We start from the raw sequence: 20,038 nt of genomic DNA, 5'->3' as shown, positions 1-20,038 counted from the left end.
GGATGTGTCCACTCCGCCAAGACCTGCACTTTGCAGCAAAATAATAATATTAATTAAATAAAATACTTTAATATTCAGGTTTGAGCTTTGAAGTAGGAGTTTTTCATGGGAAAATAACGCCCCAAAAAATCCCACTGTCCACTCACTAGATTCCTTTAGACATTTTCAGTCAAAGAGTCAACAACTCTTAAGCCAAAAATAAATGCTTTCACAGTTTCTGACATTTTAAATGAGGACATCAACCTACGCAATGCCGTAGCCACAACTGAGGTCATGTCTTCAGTATTTTTGGCTTGAAATGTGTGGGGGTTGGACAATACTGGAAGAAGTATTCAGATTTTTTGGTAGAAGTAGCAATAAGTAAGGTTTAAAATCACTCGGCTTACATGGGTGTAGATTTTATTCTGAAATCAAGGTAGACACATATGAAACAGGGGTTTCAGGGTCCTCCACGAGAACATTTTGAGCATCAAACACTCCTGCTTTCTGATGAGTTTTCTGCACCATTTCAAGCCTTTTCTGCATCAACTTATGGTGTAAATGTCCTAAATGTTGTCAAAATAAATGTCCTCTCCTACTTGTTTGTTTTGACGTGTCCCCCACATCCCCCCCGAGATCTACACCTATGCTTTGCTACAGTTAAAAGTCCAAAATACAAATACAAAAAAATACAAACATGAGAGTAGCAGAGGGCTGTTATCTTGACAAAATTAAAGATATTTACACCATAAATTAATGCAGAAAGGGCAAAAAATAATGCCAAAAATTACTAATTGAATGCATGAAATTAAGTATTTCACGCTCAAAATTTCACGAGGGAGGACCTCTCCCATATGTGCCCCCCCCCCCCCCCCCAATGTTAAAATGAAACCTACGCCCTTGAGTATAAAGAAGCGCAACATGGAAATATTCAAGCAAAGTACAAGTACCTCAACAATGAGTACAGACCTTGAATAAATGCACTTGGAAAGAAGTTTTCACCTTTATGATATGGTGTCTGTCACACTTTGACTCAATACATTCATATTTCTAAAACCCTTTCAACCATTAAGTTGATGTTTATTATGACTGAGCACTGGATGCAGATGTATTCATGCGGCTGTGGCTTGGCACAGGCTTAAACACTGAAGTGACCGCCGAGCCAAACCACGGCTATAAACAATTCTGTTCTCAGAAAAGCCATTATTTTGTTTTCCTCACATAACTGTAACCCCCAAATCACAACCAAAACCAAGTCTGCTGCTTTCTTGATAACGTGTTCTGCCCAATCCTGTGCAATTAATGTAGGCTGTAGACTGTAATACAGTTACTCAAAGACTGTGAGTGCAATTTTGAGTTTGGCCATTTGTACTTTACAGTAGTTTAGTATTTTAATTTTCTGATAGCCTGCTTTGAATCCCTGAAAAACTGTATCCCTAAAAGATAACCTTTTTTAATGTGTAGCCTAAAGTGTCAGGAATGGAGTGACCTTACTCTCCTGAGGCCTATTCTCTTCAAAAGATGTGGGATCATTTGACACACACTATGGGGTTGGTTGTCCCTATTATTGTTATTTCAATGGGAAAATTTAAAAAAATAAACAAATTGAAGCAATCGTAAAAATTAATTTACTTAAGGTTTTCATGGAAAAATCATTCCTATGAGTCAATTTTTCATCCTTTAATAGCACCATAAACAAAACAAAAAAACACCAAGTGACAACCAGCCCCAACTACGATGTTTTGCTAGTGACTCAAGCTAACAACCACATGTTGTTGCGTAGCTACGACAAAAGCTAGCCTATTTAAACTATACTATATTACTTTTAATAGTAATAATTATTTTACTATAAAACCACTGTGTAAACAATTAAAATTGACACACACACATCTAATGAACGTGACAACCAACCCTGTTCTCCCCTATTTTACACTGCATTGCATTTGCTTTACACATATATATTAGTTTAGTCATACATTTTCTGCACAAAATAAATGATTATGTTATAAAATGCTACACACTGTTATTATTCTGCCCTTCTAGTATATAAATTACTTAAAACTGACTCCTTGTCGACCAGCTACAGCATTAAAATGCAGCCAACACATTAACATTTTAATAATATTTAAATTATGTAATATATTTAATAATGTAACACCATAACTGGGGGCATTATATTTAGGCTACTACTTATATTTGGCAGAATATTAAATGTATGACTGCTACTGCTTATTTTTACATTGTGGTTAATGAAATTTAGTTAATTAAAAAATCTGAACTGTTGTAAACATTTGTAGTCCTTTTATTCTGATTTAAAGTCAAATACTTTGAAACTGCGTCGCTGAGGGCAACGGTTCTACTTTATTGTACCACCAGCCTGTGGAATGCGCGGAGGGACACAGCGCGGTGGTGCTGCTGGTGAATTTTTTCGGCGTGTCTGAGTTCTCCAAGGAAGAGACAGGGTAAACATCCTGCTACTATTTCAGGACTGGCCGGCATTAGTCAGTGCTGGTTCCGGCCGTTTTGTGGCAGTTGAGGGACACACCAAAACACACCAAGCCCTGATAAAGTCACTGTGCTTGGCGTGGCGTGTTTAAAAAAGGCTTGTCGGCTCTCTATCTGCCCCGGAGCCCCTCCATGTGGAGCCTTTCATGGCCCCTGCGGTTCACCGGAGTCCCTGCAGCAGCAGCAGCAGCCTCTGCACACTCTGGCGTTTCCCTCACAGGCTGCGAGTGGGAACTTGCCTGAAAAGCTAACAGAGAAATTCTTCTGGGCTTAGTAGCGGAGCACTTCATACAAAAACAATACTTTGAAGAGCTGAGAGCGGCTGTGCTCTGTCTGCACGTCTCTGACACACTCATGTCTATAATATTTCCAGAAGTCATCTCCTGCACCTCACATCTCAATCTTTACCCCTCTCACTGTGTGTCAGTGTAATTATTTTTTTCAAAAGGCAGACAGCAAACATGACCTTTAACTTAAATAGCCCCCAGCTGTGATGTGTTTAATTACTCTGTGAGGTTTGAGGAGTAATTTCAGTAGAAAGCTTTGTGTCACCCAAACCTAAAGGAGGCACTTCAGTGTTTTATATTTGTTAAATCTTTAAAGCTGAGAGGCCGATTAGCCCATAAAGGTAAAGGTCACAACTGAACTTTGACTCCAAAGTATGGGCCATGTTTCCAAAACCCTGGATCTAATCGTTAAGGTCATTTTGTGTGTCTTTGTGGTCATTTTGTGTCTGTAGTCATTCTGTGTTTCTTTGTAGCCATGTTGTGTCTCTTTGTAGTCATTATGTGTCTGTTTGTAGTCATTTTGAGTCTCTGTAGTCATTTTGTGTCTGTTTGTAGTCACGTGTCTCTTTGTAGTCATTATGTGTCTGTTTGTAGTCATTTTGAGTCTCTTTGTTGTCATTTTCAGTGTCTTTGAGGTCATTTCGTGTCTCTTTGTGGTCATTTCATTTTTCTTTGTAGTCATTTTGTGTCTCTTTGTTGTAATTTTGAGTCTCTTTGTGGTCATTTTGTGTCTCTTTGTGGCCATATTGTGTCTCTTTGTGGTCATTTTGTGCCGTGTTGAGGTCATTTTGTGTCTCTTTGTAGTCATTTTGTGTCTCTTTGTGGTCATTTCGTGTCTGTTTGTAGTCATTATGTGTCTGTTTGTAGTCATTATGTGTCTCTTTGTTGTAATTTTGTGTCTCTTTGTGGCCATATTGTGTCTCTTTGTGGTCCTTTTGTGCCGCGTTGAGGTCATTTTGTGTCTCTTTGTAGTCATTTTTTGAGTTGCTGAGGTCATTTTGTGTCTATGTAGTCATTTTATGTGTCATTGAGGTCATTTTGTTGCTCTTCGTGGTCATTTTGTGTCTCTTTGTCGCCATTTTTTGAGTTGTTGAGGTCATTTTGTGTCTCTATGGTTGTTTTGCCCCTTTTGTCATTATTTATTGTCTCTTTGTGGTCATTTTGAGTCTCTCCCTGGTCAGCACATGTTAATTTGAGTGGCTTTTTGCCCCTAGGCCTGTGCTTGGTTGGCCCATTCAGTGATTTATCCATGCCTTGATCATACACTCTGTTATTCTACTGAGTACCATTAGTTCAGTGGTTTCAAAGCTAGGGGTTGGAATCACCCAAAGGTCCTCAGATTAATCTGAGAGGTCACAAGATTATTCACAAGATATTGGAGGGAACAAGATAGATTAATTAAAAAAACACATTCTGTTACACAAAATTGTTCTTCTCTCTCTCACTCAAATTCCCCTGTGGTATTTTGGATGTTTTGACTGCTTTTGACCCCTATGAGTCTACAAAGAGAAGCCAAAGATAGACGTCACATTGTTAAACTTCAAAGGGGTCAAAAATGGGAATAAATAAGTTAGGATCCACTGCATTAGACTCTAATGAAAACCTGTCTTTCAAAACGTCTCCGTCTCCAGTCTCAAAGTGAGATAAACCTGATTACGTCACGATGACATCATCAGGAGATATTTTTCTCAGACTAGACAAAGCTCACCCAGAGCCTCAGGACACATTATACAACTGTTTTAACAGGCTGACAACTACTCCTCATGACTAGTCACTTGACTTTGACGTATAAAAACAGTGGAGTGCTCCTTTAATGGTTGAGGGAAATCACTAATGGCTTGTTTCCTTTCCACTACAGCCTCAATACAGATAACAGATAACATGTTTGATAACAACATGTCTCCCTCAGACATTGCTGACAAGCAAGGCAGGGCAGTTTTATGTATATAGCAGATTTAATTAGAGGTAGACTCAGTGTGCTGTGCATTAAAGCCATACAGCAACATTTAAGTTGTTGTAGAAAAGATAAAATACAAGCAAGCGCAACAGCAACAAAGAGACAAAGTCTGTTTCAATGATGATGGCTAAAGATATGGCTGGAGCATGCTGTGATGGTGGCCTGGGGCAAAAGCTCGCTATTAACCCTGTGATTGGTGTTACCTCAAACAATACATGATAATGACAATAATAATAATAATCACATAAGACATATATATATAAAATAAACAGTGTGCTAAAATAAGAATTTTTTGAACAGACACGTTTTGAAAAGTGATTTAAAAGATGTCACTGATTCTGAATAAAGATGAAAACACTTTAAATAACTGCAAAACATGCTGCAATCAACGTGAAAATAATCCCTGAGAATTTCTTGTCACTTTCAACGTTTTATTTTCTTTATTAAGGGCCATAAAATCCACTTTTCCATTCACAAAAACACATTTATGTCTCCACTGACAAAAGGACATCCGGGCCCTCACGGTGCATCTTTAGCTCCACCTGGTGGTCAACACGGAATTGTGCAGACAAGATGGCGGCGGCCCCCGTGAGGACATTGTGCTGTTCAGGTGAGACAGAGGTTATTCACTAATTGTGTCGCTTCTAAGACTTTCCGAAAGATTTAAAGTTGGGCTTCGTTGTTTTATACACCTCGTTGTTTCAGTCGCTGCCTTTGACAGAGCTGCCTGTTTAAATAACCGCCGTAAATGCAGTAACAACGAGCATCAATGCTAATGCTAATGCTAACAGTGCTGTCATACAAACTGTTTAGCAACTGAATTAGCATCTATGCTGTTCAGGGTGTTTCCGCGCTGTTTTAACGTTATTTAACTGCCTTAGACGCGGTTTTACTTATTTACTAAAGACTTGTATCTGCTCTTAAGATCACAGTGAAGTCATCAAAGTGCACCCTGTGTACTTCAAGTGACATTAGAGCTGATGTCTGAGGCTGTTATGTTTCTGTACCTGTTGTTCTGCAGTGCTGAGGCTCTCCAGCAGGCAGTTCAGCACGACATGTGGAGTACAGGCTGGAGAGAAGTGGAGGAAAGAGTAAGTTACTGCTGACACACAGTCATCCTCATGTTCCCTGGGTCCTGTGTCTGTTGATGCAAACTAACATTACACTTCAGTTCAGTCACTGTGGAGACATCAGTGTCTAAAGTCAGTCCTGACCACAGGTTTCAGGTTGTAGGTTTCAAGTAGTATAATGATACACAAGCTGTAGGTGTATTAATGCACTTACCACTAACATACAAGTTGATAATACTTCCTTCTATATATCTTAAGTAGACATGTGAATCTGCAATTTTCTACAGGCATATTAACTCACAATAATGTAATTTTAATTTTGTCAATATTTTATGGGGTGACTGTCTATTTAACTGTGCTCAATATCACTAAACCATGTTGTGGAGGAGCTGTGTAAACCCAGGATATATTTCGTAAAAACCAGGACCAGGCATTTATCTGTGAATCAAGCATGGTTATACCAAAGAATCATTTTAAAGTATATTTTATATTCATGCCACCTGTGCCCGTGCCCCACTTAACAGTCATCTAGATTGTTATGTGGGGTTACGTGTATCTCATCTTTTAACCAGATCATGAGATGAGATAAGATGAAATGAGATTAGATAACATAAGATAAGATACACCTTAAGTGGTCTCTGTTAGGTAACTTAGCTTGACAGAAATAAATAAAAATACAAGTAGCAAAAAAATTAATAAAATAAAAGGGTACATAAACTACGTCTTACGAAGTACTACTGCATATGTGAAGAAAAGCTGCATACAGTGTTTTGTAGCATCATTTGTAGGGAATATGAAGTTGTATATCTTCCCTGGATGAGGGGCACCATCTTGTGAGGATCGCTCTGTGTTATTTGTGCCTGCTGCAGTGGTCATTCAATGGTATTTGGACAGACTAATCACGATGAACAACATGGATCCATTGGAGTTGGCAGCCCAAGACTGTATTACAGACCCTGATGCACTACCTCCACTCATATACTCTCATTTTTGGAGTGAGTGCATACACTTAAGTAATAACACATACCTCACAAGATGGTTCCCCCATCCCATACAGTGTGATGTACCTTCACATTGTCTATTTATATGAGTATGAAAATAAAAAGAAGCTTGGAGGTTTGGGGCTAGAACGAGGTGAATTTTCTCTGTAGCCTGCTCCTTATCAGCTCATAGCTAACTGTTTCATTAGCCTCTATTAGCTAACATACCCACATCTCCAGAGTAGATATGGCTGTGGCTGGAGCAGCTACGAGACCTGCCCACCACCTACACGATCAGCCCCCTTCGCTCCTTGGTCCGGTGGAAGTGGAAGTTCTGAAGGAAATGTTAAGTTAGCGATTAGCTTGCTATGAAGTGTTAGGTTGAAAACAAGGCGGTTAGTGTAAGGGACGGGTATGGGTTACATCCTGTAACTTAAAAGGTGAATCGTTAAAATTTTGGGACATCCACGTATTTATTTGGTCAATACACCAAGACAGTTTTTCAGTTGGGCTTGTATCATCTGATGAGAATGAGATAATCAGTTTCATGCTCTCTAATCACATTTCCCAGAGGCAACATGTACATAATTAAAAAGAGTGGACCCCAGAATGGACCCCTGGGGGACACCACAATTAGCCTCAATTTTAGAAGGCACCAACTCACCCAGGCACACCGCGTATTCTCTTCCTGTCAGATAAGACTTGAACCAGGTGAGAATTATGTCTGAAATGTTCAGTTGAGTATGGAACCAGTTTAGAAGAAACCTTGTATGGAAATTTGACGGTTGAGTTGCATTGTGGGTAATATAGGCACCAGTGTTGTGCACAGTCTCTGCCCTACCATTAAGTGTTTTTTGTTATATATACTTCAAACCATGCCTGATAACTGAAGTAGTGAACGTTACGACTTTCCTCGCAAAAGTTATGGGGGTTACACATTCTTGCACTGCACAGTCTCTGCATGACCATCAAGTGTTTTATTTTTACAACATTTATGTTTGCTTACAGACATGGGCTTGCCCGAAGCGGTACAGAATACGGCCCTCTGACAGATCTGCCTGATTGGTCGTATGCAGGTATTGTTTATTTTGACTTTGTTTTATGTTGAGTGGCAGGTATTTTGAAGCAACAGATGCCTGATTCAGAGCTCGCATACATGGCGAGTCAGTCAACAGAGTAACTGAGTTAACTTGAAAATTTAGGGTAATTTAACCAGTGCAGAAACAGGTAGATTGACTCTCTTCTCCTGGGCAGATGGGAGACCAGCCCCTCCAATGAAGGGACAGCTGAGAAGAAAGCAAGAGAGGGAAGTCCTAACAGTGAGTATCAACACTTTTACCTTTTCTGAAATAATCTTATTCCTGTTTTTAACTCCATGCTTATTGTCTGTAACCATGGCGTTGTCTCTTACAGAGACGTATCGTGATGCTGAATTCGGAGTTGGACAGAGGAATAGAGATGTGGAGTGAAAAACAACAAGAGGCCGAAAGAGTCAAGGAGCACAAGAAGTCTCTTTTACTGAAACCTAAAGGGAAATTGTTAATGGAGAAGAAATCTAAAAGTTAGAAAAATGTTGTATCCTTGCTCCTTATTCTGAACAATATGTTGATATCAGCCTATTGAATATATTTATGAGGACTTGTGGGTTTTCTTCTGCTGTATAATTTGTGTTTTTCACTCTTCATGGATTTCTGCAATAAATGTTCTGATTTATACTTTAAATATGAATCTGTTATGATCACAATATATTTTTTATATAGATATAATTCAGGGTTCATGTGTCTCAGCTTCCACTAGAATGCAGCATTTCTCCTCTTGTGAGGCAGTGCAGAGGCTCAAACGCCATTTTGTCTGGTGCTGGACTCAGAGAGGAGTTTTGTTGGGCAAGCAGAGGAAGGGAGGAGCTGGCGAACATAAAGTAGCTCTGATTCAGGACCTCGCCGTGTGTGAATGTGTGTTTAAAGCCAGAGAGAGGGGTTCACACCTTGGCATGCAACTCAGTGTTATTACTCGAAATACATGCCGAATGTTGGGTCAAGACCACCTCGGTGAAGCGGCTTAGTTAAGTTTGAGTGTAGAGCCAGTAAAAAGGAAACCTTATGTGACGCCATCACCGAAATGATCCTCCATTTACATGAATTTAGAAGCAAGATTGAAGACAAATCTGCTCCAAGATGAAAACTCCCATGTCAAAGTCATTTAAATAAAGGAGCAGTGTGTAGAACTCAGTGGCATCTTGCAGCATTTCATCCTGCTGAAACTTCTCCCATGTGCCATGTCTGAACTCCCGGTTAGAATTCCTAGCATATTAAAACCTGAAAAAACACGGACTAAAGCAGCTTCACATCACAAATCTGTTTGTATCTACATAGGGAGCCGGTCCTCGTCTATGGAGACCGCCATGTTGCAGCTTTGTTTCTACAGTAGCCCAGAAAAAACAAACCCAACACTGGCTCTAGATAGCTTCATGCATGGTTTTGCATCGGCCACTGTAGTTAGAAGCGTCGGAAAAACACTGATTTTAATGTGAAACTGCTTCATTCAGTGTTTTAAATCACCTGGACCGTTGCGTTGGAGAGGAAAAGACCTCTGCAGATAATTTGGCTCCCTGTTAAAACCTCCCGAATGTCTGGATCTTAAGTCATTAGAGAACAAAGGTGAGCATGCATTAGCAGGTCCTGCTTAGACATGGTAAACGGCGTCAGAGAAGTACTAATTTGTTACCACAGGCTGTAAAAATAATGGAGGTAGCTACCATGATGTCACTCTCGTTGTGAAGCCTCATGTTCGGCATTTTAGCTGTTGCCATCTTGTTTTTTTGGAGCCAGAAGTGACCGTATTTAGACAAGAGCTTTGCACCGTTAGGAGCGGGGACACCATCGGCAGACAGCCTGTCACTCAAAGTGGCTCACCCTGAATTATGTGTAATGTTAAGCCAAAAAAAATTGTTAACGGGTGTGTTACCTACAAATTTCGCCCCCCCGTACAGTTGTCATGAAGAGGGAAAGTAGCTATAGAGACCTGGTTTAATCATCTGGTCTGTTTGCTTTGGAGAGGAAAAGATCTCTGTGGATAATTCGGCTCCTGGTTAAAACCTCCTGAACAATGAACACTGAAGGAATTCTTACCTGGAGATGTTTCAGCTGCAAGCCTCACTTCTAAATGCCACTAATCCCTCAAATCTTACACACCGCTCCTGCTAATGTGTGCTCACCTTTTCCTTTGATAACTTAAGATCCATATGTTCAGGAGGTTTTTACAGGGAGCCGAATTGTCCACAGAGGTCTCTTCCTCTCCAAAACAAATGGACCCAGTGATTTAAACAGGTAGAAACACTGAATAAAGTAGTTTCACGTTAAAAGTCAGTGTTTCTTCAATGCTGTTCGGCTCATCGCAGCTGAGGCTACTAACTACAGTGTCTGACGCAAAAGTCAACAGCCTGATCTAGAGCCAGTGTTTGGATTGTCTGTTCTGAGCGACTATAAAAACATAGCAGTGCAACATGGCGGTTACTGTGGAAAAGACTTTGCTCCCAGAATTCTTAATATCAGGTGATTATACACTAAGGAAAACACTTATTCTGCCACTATATCCCCCTAAATTCGACACACTCAACCTTAAAAGCAGCTTCTTTTTCGAGGGGCATGTCGAACAACAAAGAGGAGAAAGTTTGAATTTTAAATGTGTCGTCCTGCAGCCTAGTGTCTTGAAAGATGATTAGGGGGCTGCAGCCAAGTTGGCAGAAAGTTGCGTCCCACAGAAAGTGATATTCTCTGGTATCAGCTCGAATTTTAAGCTCGGCGAAGTTTTAATCAAGCTGCAGAAACACTTGCCGTTTGCATCATCTGATTTTAAAAGCAGAAAACATAAATCAGCCCTGAAGAATGGATTGCACTTCGTCTCATGTGTCTTTAAAGTCGAGTTAAGTGGCTCCTGCAGGGACTTTTTCAACTTTTTGTCGTATGCGTTTATGGCGTAAGGGGACATTTTGCAGAGCAGCTGTGCCTTTGTAAAGTCAGCACTAATTTGGTGTGACTTTGACTTATAAACAGACTATTTACAAAATGAGGTAACCCTTTCCTCTTGCCCTCGCTCTGGCTCCTTGCTCCCTTCCTCCCTCACGTTTTTCTCTGCCTCTTTTTGCTCTCTCTCTTTGTCTTGTTGCAGACTTCAGCAAAGCCCCACTGTAATTAGGGCTGCGAGCCGCTGAGTTGCAGATTCTTTTCTGTGGAGATGGGAGTTTTCTCCCCCCTCCTCTCCTTGTCTTAACTTTTTCATACAGTTGACCAGAGGAGCTGACTGTTTGTTGTGTTACAGAAGTGTGGGAGGACACTGAACATACCACAGAGGGCTGTAAGAAATGTCAAAGTGGTTAACAAGGCGACATTTTTTTCATCCTCACACCTGCACCTTCAAAGACCTCCATCTGCACCCACAGTGAGAAATGTGACTCCTCATTCTTTCTCTTGACACACCGTTTTTTCACATCCTGCTCTTCTGTGAATGTCTTTCTCCTCAACAACCTCTCCTCCAACTCCTCCCATCCTCCCCCATCTCTCCCTTCCTCTCCTCCCCGTGTTGTTTTGGTTTTGGGGAAATGAGAACCAGATGTTGCTTATTGTGCAGAAGTCAGCGATGGAGGGAAAGAGGGAGGGAGGGTGCTTCAGGGGGCGCTAGGTGAGGTCAGTCTGCGCGGATGGAGGGCGCAGGGTGAGACATGTGGCTGCTTTTGGAGATTAGCTGACAGACCTCTGTAGTTTCGCCCGCAGACCAGAAACAAGGGAGGGTTTCCTGGCAGATCTGACCGGGATGGGGGTGCAGGAAGATGAGCATGGCCCCGGGTGCAGAGTCGGGGGGTTTGTGGAGGGTCTGATTCAGCAACTCCCTTCCCGAAGACCGCTTCCTGACCTGGGTGTTCCTGGAGAATGGGGCACCCTGGGTAGCATGTTCGACAAAATTACCCAGCCTCAACATTTTGAACTGTGCATGACTGTATGAGAACTGGCACTGGAGGCTGCAATTATCTTTGTTTGTTGCTACTTGGACAGTAAACCTTGTGGCATCCTGGGTTCCTCTGATATTTGTTTGCTTTTTAGGGTTACTTTCCTTCGAGACTTTTCTTAGAGTATAAGCTCCAAATTTTTACAACTGGAGAATGTCAGAGTCACTTTAGACCTACGAACAATTTTGAATAAAATTTAAAATGCCATTTCCATGTAGTTGTTTTCAAAGCATAAGCAGCGTGATGGTTAGCATTGTCGCCTTGTCACAGCAAGCGTGAGTTTTCTCCGGGTGCTCCGGTTTCCTCCCACAGTCCAAAGACATGCAGGTTAATTGGTGACTCTAAATTGCCCGTAGGTGTGAATGTGAGTGTGAATGGTTGTCTGTCTCTTTAGCCCCTTTTACACTGCCAGATTTTTGGCGAATGTTGGGCCGATTTACCGGCTAGCTGCGAGCGTTTAGACACACAGAGCCGGATTGGCGAGTTGATCCGAGGTGCCCAATTTTCCGCCTCGTAGGGTAGACATATTGGTGGAACCTTTTTGGTTTAAAAAGAACAAGGTGCCCTTCCGCCATGGGAGGAGCTGTTGACGACGCTGCACGTGCGATCCACTGGCGGTGGACTAACAGGAAACAGCTGATGGCAGGAATGAGCAGCTAGTAGCAAGAGGGAAACGCAAACCTGACAGACACTGTAAAGATGAGCAACTGGGGAGACAAGGAATTGTGCGCCCTCCTTGTCCTTGCAAACGAAGAGGCCATTAACCGTCAGATGATGGGGACGGTGAAGAACGGGCCGACTTATGAGAGAATCGCTGAAGCACTGAGCAGCTGTGGCTTCCCTCCCACGTCACTGTTTACGTCACACGCTGAGCTACACGTTTTGTGACTTGCTCACGCCCCCCATTGCCCCGAAAAAGGCGCATTCTGTATAAACAAAAGTAGGTAGTTGGCATTTCGCCGCACTCCCCGATTTTGCTTTTATACTGTCAATACTGAAAAAAGACTGATTGGGCTTTCCTGCAAATTTGCACAATTCCTGTTTAACCCCACCTCTCGCCCAGTGTCAGCTGGGAAAGGCTTCAGGCCACCGCAACCCCCAACAGGATAAGCAGTTACAGAAAATGAATAAATATGAATGTTTTCAAAGCCACAGGGAGACACTGAAGAGGGGCCTTGTCGATACTAATGTATTGTGTTTTATAAGATTATGATATGTTTTTAAATGTAAAATCTTAACCTGAAAAGTTGTATAGTTGTCTGATAAATACAGTGGATTTATAGGTGCATTTTGCCAATGAGATGTAGTGGAGTAGAGGTTTAAAGTAGCAGACAATGGAAATACTAAGTGTTGCACAAATACCTCAAAAGTGTGCTTAAATACAGGAGCTGAGTTAACGCACCGAGTTACTTTGCGGCGCTGGAGGTCAGGCAAAACAAGAAAATGAAGGGAAAAAGAAGAAAGTCACAGCATAAAGTAAATGGTGCCATAATGTAGGTCACCCAAACAAAGTCTCAGGTTGAATTGCAAGCAGCTGTCCTGGCCACTTCCTGCCTGGCATGGAGATGGAGTGCTGAGCTTGATGGTTGTTCCTGCACCGCCCAGCCACACTGTATGAGTTCAGCATTAAAATGGCTGACAGAGAGACAGAGAGAAAGAAAGGGGGAGAAAGGAGAATGGAAGCCAACATGGCTGCCAAAGGTCTCATCTGTGTTCATGTCCGTGTCGTAAAAGACAAGACAGAGAGCAGATGCTTGGCAGATGAAGTTGACAGCACCTCCAAACAGATGACTGCGTGAAACAGACAGAATTAGGTGAAAAATGTGTGACTCATTACTGATCAGCTGCACCTTTTACAACATTAGACATGGTTACATCTTGTCTCACTGTCTCCCCACCAAAATGGCATCAAGACAATGTAAAAGTAAAATTTTTAACAGAAAAAGAAGAAGCTTTACAAGAATTTTCTTAGAAAGAAACCATAAATTCTTTGAAAGATTTCTGAAAAAACTAAAATGTAGTTTGGTTTAATTTTATGGAGCATGGAGACATTGCTAATTAATTAATCCCTGGTTCCCAGTCTGTGGTTTAGCATGATCTGAAAGGCTTATCCAGTAAATCTAAGGGACTGTAAAACAATTAATGAGTTAGGAAAGCACGAAAAAAAAAAAACGGCTCCAAAACAAACTTTATTTTATCCCCTCTGGAATTCCCCTAATCATTTCTTTATTTTCCTGTGGATTACTGGATAACATCATCTCTCTGTCTTCAGGCCTCAAACATGAACCACTTTACTCCTTCTTCGGCTTGTTTCTAACCAATAACCAAGAGGACGTTGTCTCACTTTAAGGGGTCACAGGCTGAAAGGGTTGGGAAACACTGACCCAACGAGTGTTTTAGTCAGCGGCACACAGCAAATCTGGAGTGTAAAGTTGTAAATTGTTTAGAGAATGGCTTTTGTGTGTGTGTGTGTGTGTGTGTGTGTGTGTGTGTGTGTGTGTGTGCAGTGGCGTAAGATAGTACACACTACTGTGAAAGGCCCTAGTGCACGTTATAAGGTGCCAGAAAAAGACTTGTCCCAATACATAGTATGCCAAATGCAAGAACACCAGGATGTTCTACTACATCTGGTCCAATTTTGCAGTATGCAAGCCAGCATGCTTCTCTGGCCATTCTGACCCACAATCCCCTGCACAGCGGACGATACGTCACGTCAACTGAGCCGCAAACAGATTACAGCTGATTGACAGCTCTCAGAAGATGCAGTGACGGATAGCAGAGCATTCAAACAACTGCTGACCGGTCGAATAGTGCTAACAGGAGTATTGATTGTTAAAGTGGACAAAATAATCATAAATATTACAAACAACAAAAGGACAGAGTTTGCATGTTCTCCCTGTGTCAGCGTGGGTTTTCTCCAGGTACTCCGGCTTCCTCCCACAGTCCAGAGACATGCAGGTTAATTGGTGACTCTAAAAGCAACACATACTTTTTAAGGGCAGCTGCAGTACCTTCCTGAAGTAAAGAGAAAAAGAATGCGATTCAGAATGTATCATGCTCAGCTTGTCAGTCTTGACAGATTTTGCACCTAAACTAGCCTCTGTATCGTGTCGTCTTGTCACATGATCAGAGAGTTGACACTAGGCAACATCAACATACACCGATCAGCCAAAACATTAAAACCACTGACTGGTGAGGTAAATAACATTGATCGTACACCCACCCAAACGACAAGACAGACCAAGTACACCCCCCTACTGGCAACTGCACTCCCTGATGGCAGTAGCCCCCCAGCAGGACAATGCACCATGCCACACCACAAAAACTGCTCAGGAATGGCTCGGCAGACCTGACTAAGCTCAAGGCGTCAACCTGGCCTCCAATTTCTCAAGATGCCAATTCAGTTGAACATCCATTGGGCATGCCTCACAACCCACAAGACTCAAAAGATCCGTCAACCAGGCCTTGGTGCCAGACAACTAAGGACACCCCCAGAGATCCTGTCTCGATGCCTCGACGGGTCAAAGGCTCCACCGCAGATCGGACATGGCTCTGACCTGCCGAGGCATGGAGACAGGACCTCTGGGGTACTGGTTTGTCCCACAGGTGCTTGATCAGACTGGGATCCGGGAAATGAGTAAGCTAGGTCAATTCCTTGAACTCTTAGTCACGTTCCTTAGGCCATACCTGAGCAGTTTTTGTGGTGTAACAACGTTTAGATGGGTGGAGTGTGTAAAGGGGCATTCACGTGAATGCCAGGACCAAAGGTGTCCCATGGCACCATTTTTAATTTAATGTGAGTCCTTCGTTAAACACAGGTGTAGTTCTGAGGTGGCAATATGTGTGAAACTGTATTAAACATCAAAAGACACCATGTTGGGGTTTTTTGAAGGTCAGAGGTCAGGGTTGGCTCCACAGAAGCAGCTCTGAAACTGATCCCTGTTGCTGCAGTTCTTCAATATGTCCTCTGCTTTCTGTTATAATGTGTTTCAGCAGCATCTGCAGATCCATCAGTGGTCCAGTGGAGCGGTGAAAGTTTCTGTAGAAAGATGGATCATTCAAAACAGTTATTGTGCATGAGAGAGCTCCACTGAAAGAAATGGAAACTCCAGGTGACACAGAGAGAGACTTTGGCTGGTGGAATGAGGCAAGTGGATGAACAGATGTGAGTAGAAAGAGTGGGGTCATTCAGGTTGGTGTACAGTAGATCCATGAAGTCTGCAGCAGCTACACCTACTGCAACAACACCTCTATTGGTCTCTCACGAATCGAAGCCAAAGGTATAGTTGAAGCCCAACCTGTTTGCATTCAGTTTAACCATTCGAGCCAATTATTAACTTCCACGTCTGCTGTGTTTTAACCAAAGGTCACGGAGAGGAAGTTTATTTTCCCCAGATATTCCTGTTAACATGCGGCTCTGTATACACCAATTAATATACCAGAAGATGTTATTTATCATGTAAAGATATGGAAAAGTGGAAAGGCTGCAGCTGCTTGTAGCCATTTTACTTCTTTGCGTCAAAGTTTTCTACTGTTATCAGACTTGTTCTACTGTTCCAACTCCCTTTTATTCCATCAACCACCTTCATGAGAAGGTCAGCGTTGGGATATTAGCACAAAACCTGCTGCTGTCCAAGTCTTTTGTCGACAACTGAACTTGCTTGAGTTTCTTGAAGGCATTTCACCTTTAAGTCATCTGGGGAGGGATCCCTTCTCAGATGACTTAACACCTATTCACACCTGGACCCATCTAACCCTAATGACACACAAGATGGTCACATGTGACCTTAACGACTTTGTAAGGTCCAGTTGCCTACGATATAGCACTTATGATTACCATGACCTGGATGACTGAGAATCTTCCAGGTGTGTTTCTCCTTTATACCAGAAATCTTGGCTTTTCTTTTGGGCATGCACCTCTACTGCAGCCTTGCCAAATGTTGGCTAGTTGTTTGTGGCCTCAGCTTCGTAAAAGGTCAAGAGGCTGTGCGTCGCAAACTGCGGTAAAAACCCCAGTGGAGACACATATTCCTAAAACTGAAATAATATCATAATTTACTATATCGTAATTGGAAAATGCTATCTTCGCAATAAGGCCATCCTCCATCCATTTTCATACGCTCTTTTGGGGTTGGGTCGTGGGGGCAGCAGGTTAAGCAAGGTATTGCAGACATCCCTTTCTTCAGCAACGCTTTCCAGCTCCTCCTGGGGGATCCTGAGGTGTTCCCAGGCCAGATGAGATATATAATCCCTCCAATGCGTTCTTACTACTTGGATGTGCTTGGAAAACCTCTAACGGGAGGTGCCCAGGAGGCATCCTGATCAGATGCCCAAACTACCTCACCTCAACTGACACTTTTTGGCGCAAAGGAGCAGCAGCTCTACTCCGAGCTCCCTCCAGATGTCTGTGCTCTTCACCCTATCTCTAGGGCTGAGCCCAGCCACCCTATAGAGGACACTAATTTCAGCTGCTTGAATCCATGATCTCATTCTTTTGGTCATGACCCAAAGCTCATGACGATAGGTGAGGGTCAGAACGTAGATGGACTGGTAAATCAAGAGCTTTGCCTTAAGGCTCAGCTTCCTCTTCACCGCAACAATCTGTTGCAATGCACCTCTCACTGCTGATGCCACACCAAACCGTCTGTCCATCTCTTGCGCTCCATTTTACCTCCACTTGTGAACTAGACCCTAAGATTCTAGAACTCCTTCGCGTGGGGCCGTAACTCACTTCCAACCCAGAGGGGGTGATCCACCATTTTCCGGCAAAGAACCATGGCCTTAGACTTGGAAGTGCTCTTTTAATTCAGAATATCCAAACAAAACATGCTGTTTACATGACTTGAATCAGATTCAGAATACTGTCAATTTCTGAATAATCGAGGATTATTAGTGTATATGTAAACATAGTCATTGTTCAATGCTTGCTCAAAGCCCCCACCAATCAAGAACATGATTAGAAGTGTGTTCATAAGGCACTGTAATGCAATAATGTAACACAAAGAACTTTCCAAACAGGAGTGTAAACAGTTAAAATGCTCAAAGACAAAGGTTTTCCAGAGACTAAGCTGTAATTGCATACCAACCAGTTTTTTTTATGTTGGTGGTTGTTCGCCTTGATGTTGCGGTTCACCGTGACTGTTGTTGTTTACCGTTACACTCACACATTTACAGTATGCGAAGAGTTAAAACAGAAAGGGGATTGAAGGGGGGAGGAAAGGGCAGAGAGAGAAAGAGCAAAAACAGACCAGAGATACTTGTGGTGAGAGGAGGAGTGGTTTGAGACTGAAGCCTCATAAAAAGAACAATTTTGCAGTGGGTGAGGAAATAAGAGAGAGGGAGGAGAGGGAGGGAGGCAGCTCACAGAAGGATTTTTTGGATAGAAATGTGCGGAGGGAAAAATATCCCCAGCCCTGTAAAATAATTTCTGTTTTACTACCCTTCTCTCACCTCTCTCTTCCTTTTCTCTCCTTCTTTCACTCAATTTTTCATCACGTTTTTGCAATTAATTTCAGGGAGACAGAGCCAGGTCAGGGCGGAGACTTTTTTTTTTTTTTAATGAACTTTAACACACACACACACACACACACACACAAACATTACAGTACACACACATGTAGCTGGGCTTGGCCGAGAGGCTCAGATGTTTCAGGAACACCAGATGCTCGGTTGGAACGCGCTTCTCCTGAAAAATGTGACCGTTCCATCATTTTTTCCGACTGGTTCCTTGACACATGACTGCTGGCTCCACGTCCAAAACAACCAGCGGTGGTGTAACTGTATCCAGACTGCTCCATCTGTGGCCCTCCAGCAGCCCATGGCCATAGCTACAAATCACTTTGTCTTTGTTTCCTACCATTTGTTTTTGTACAGCCCTGCATTGCTTATTCTTTACTGATTAATATCTACAAATAGGTCACCCTTTGGATTTGGTTGTACACAGTGCAGGTGATGGCCAAAGTGCTGACATAAAAAGATTAATATAGGTTGATCTTTTAGATTAATGCACTTTATTTATATAAATGAAACTTTTTTTTTTTAAACAAATTAGATGACCACAACAATCAAATCTGTCACTGATTAACATTACAGTCCCACACACTGGAAAAAGGAGGAGGACTCCTAAATGAAAAAAAAAAAATGGCAGATGTTGATCTGACGACAGCTCAGGCTGAAACTGAGTGAACTGGAATGATGTAATCCTCCCAAACAAACTATGTCCTCCAAACACTTTTGAATCAGTTTGGCAAGAAATGGCAGCGACACGCCTACAAATTGTGAGATTTTATATGTATGTTTAAAAAATGGTTATGCTTTCAAAGCTTCAACTCAGTATGACGTCAGTTGGCGACAATTTTGCATCACAAACATGGCAGAGGTGGAGCCAAGTCATTGTTTTGCAAGTCACAAGTACGTCTTAAGTCTTTGAACTCAAGTACTGCATCAAGTAGTGATTCATAGGGTTACTTCGTAATACTTCAAATAAAGTCATCTTAAAGTGTCTTTGAGTACCGAGAAGAACACTCTATAAATACAATGTATTATTGCTACATTAATGTGTTTTAGTGAGTCGACAACTTATTTTAAGAAGTTCGTCAAAATCAAAAACAATCTTGACATTTTTGAGAAGGATGGAAGTAAAACAAGTAAGTCAGACTGTCTTAAATAAAATTATTTGACCATTAAATATCACCACAACTTTTGGATAAACATTAAATTGGTTCAACTTAATTAAACTTTTTGATGTCAAAGCAAATCATGTTGGTTGTACTAAAATAACTGAGTTTGTCAGATTATAGCAGACTCATTGAATTGACTCAGTAATGCCAGATTTGGAACCTACTTGCATGCCTACATTTTTTAAAGTTGAACCAGTGGATGTTTAATAGAGTACACTCTAAAAATGATAATGGAATTAGTGGATAAAACTTAAAATAAAGATGTTTTTCAGCATTAAAAAAAAACCCAATTACATTTGTTTTATTTACGTGTTTTATTCAGTTGACTTTTTTTTTTAAAGAGTGGGTCAAAATCAAAAACAATCTTGACATTTTTGAGTAGGATAAAATTAAAATGAATATCAACACAGCTTTTGGATAAATATTAAGTTGATTCAACTTAATTAGGTTTTTCGAGGTCAAAGCAAATAATGTTGGTTGTACTGCACTAATTGAGTTTGTCAGATTATAAAAGACTCATAGGACTGACTCAATAATGCCAGAGGTGGAACTACTTAAAAAGATGCATGCATTTTATAT

General features: G+C 41.7%; 1 protein-coding gene across 1 annotated transcript; it reads left to right on the top strand.

Annotated features, from left to right (window-relative positions):
• Window positions 1–5,219: 5,219 nt before the first annotated feature.
• Window positions 5,220–8,506, top strand: mrpl52 (mitochondrial ribosomal protein L52). The gene is made up of 5 exons (XM_033652049.2): window positions 5,220–5,338; window positions 5,750–5,819; window positions 7,787–7,854; window positions 8,033–8,097; window positions 8,192–8,506. Exons 1-5 carry the CDS (start codon window positions 5,302–5,304, stop codon window positions 8,342–8,344), a joined length of 393 nt encoding a protein of 130 aa, XP_033507940.1. The 5' UTR covers window positions 5,220–5,301; the 3' UTR covers window positions 8,345–8,506.
• The last annotated feature ends 11,532 nt before the right edge of the window (window positions 8,507–20,038 follow it).

This window comes from Epinephelus lanceolatus, chromosome 22, assembly GCF_041903045.1.
Source record: "Epinephelus lanceolatus isolate andai-2023 chromosome 22, ASM4190304v1, whole genome shotgun sequence".
Lineage (NCBI taxonomy): Eukaryota > Metazoa > Chordata > Actinopteri > Perciformes > Serranidae > Epinephelus > Epinephelus lanceolatus.
This window is presented reverse-complemented; position numbering and strand designations above follow the sequence as displayed.

Bases quoted from the DNA above. Each gene is read 5' to 3' on its own strand.
- mrpl52 (XM_033652049.2), top strand. From the start codon at position 5,302: ATGGCGGCGGCCCCCGTGAGGACATTGTGCTGTTCAG. The intron at 5,820-7,786 runs GTAAGTTACTGC...GTTTGCTTACAG, and splicing joins GGAGAGAAGTGGAGGAAAGA to ACATGGGCTTGCCCGAAGCG. The intron at 7,855-8,032 runs GTATTGTTTATT...TCTCCTGGGCAG, and splicing joins GCCTGATTGGTCGTATGCAG to ATGGGAGACCAGCCCCTCCA.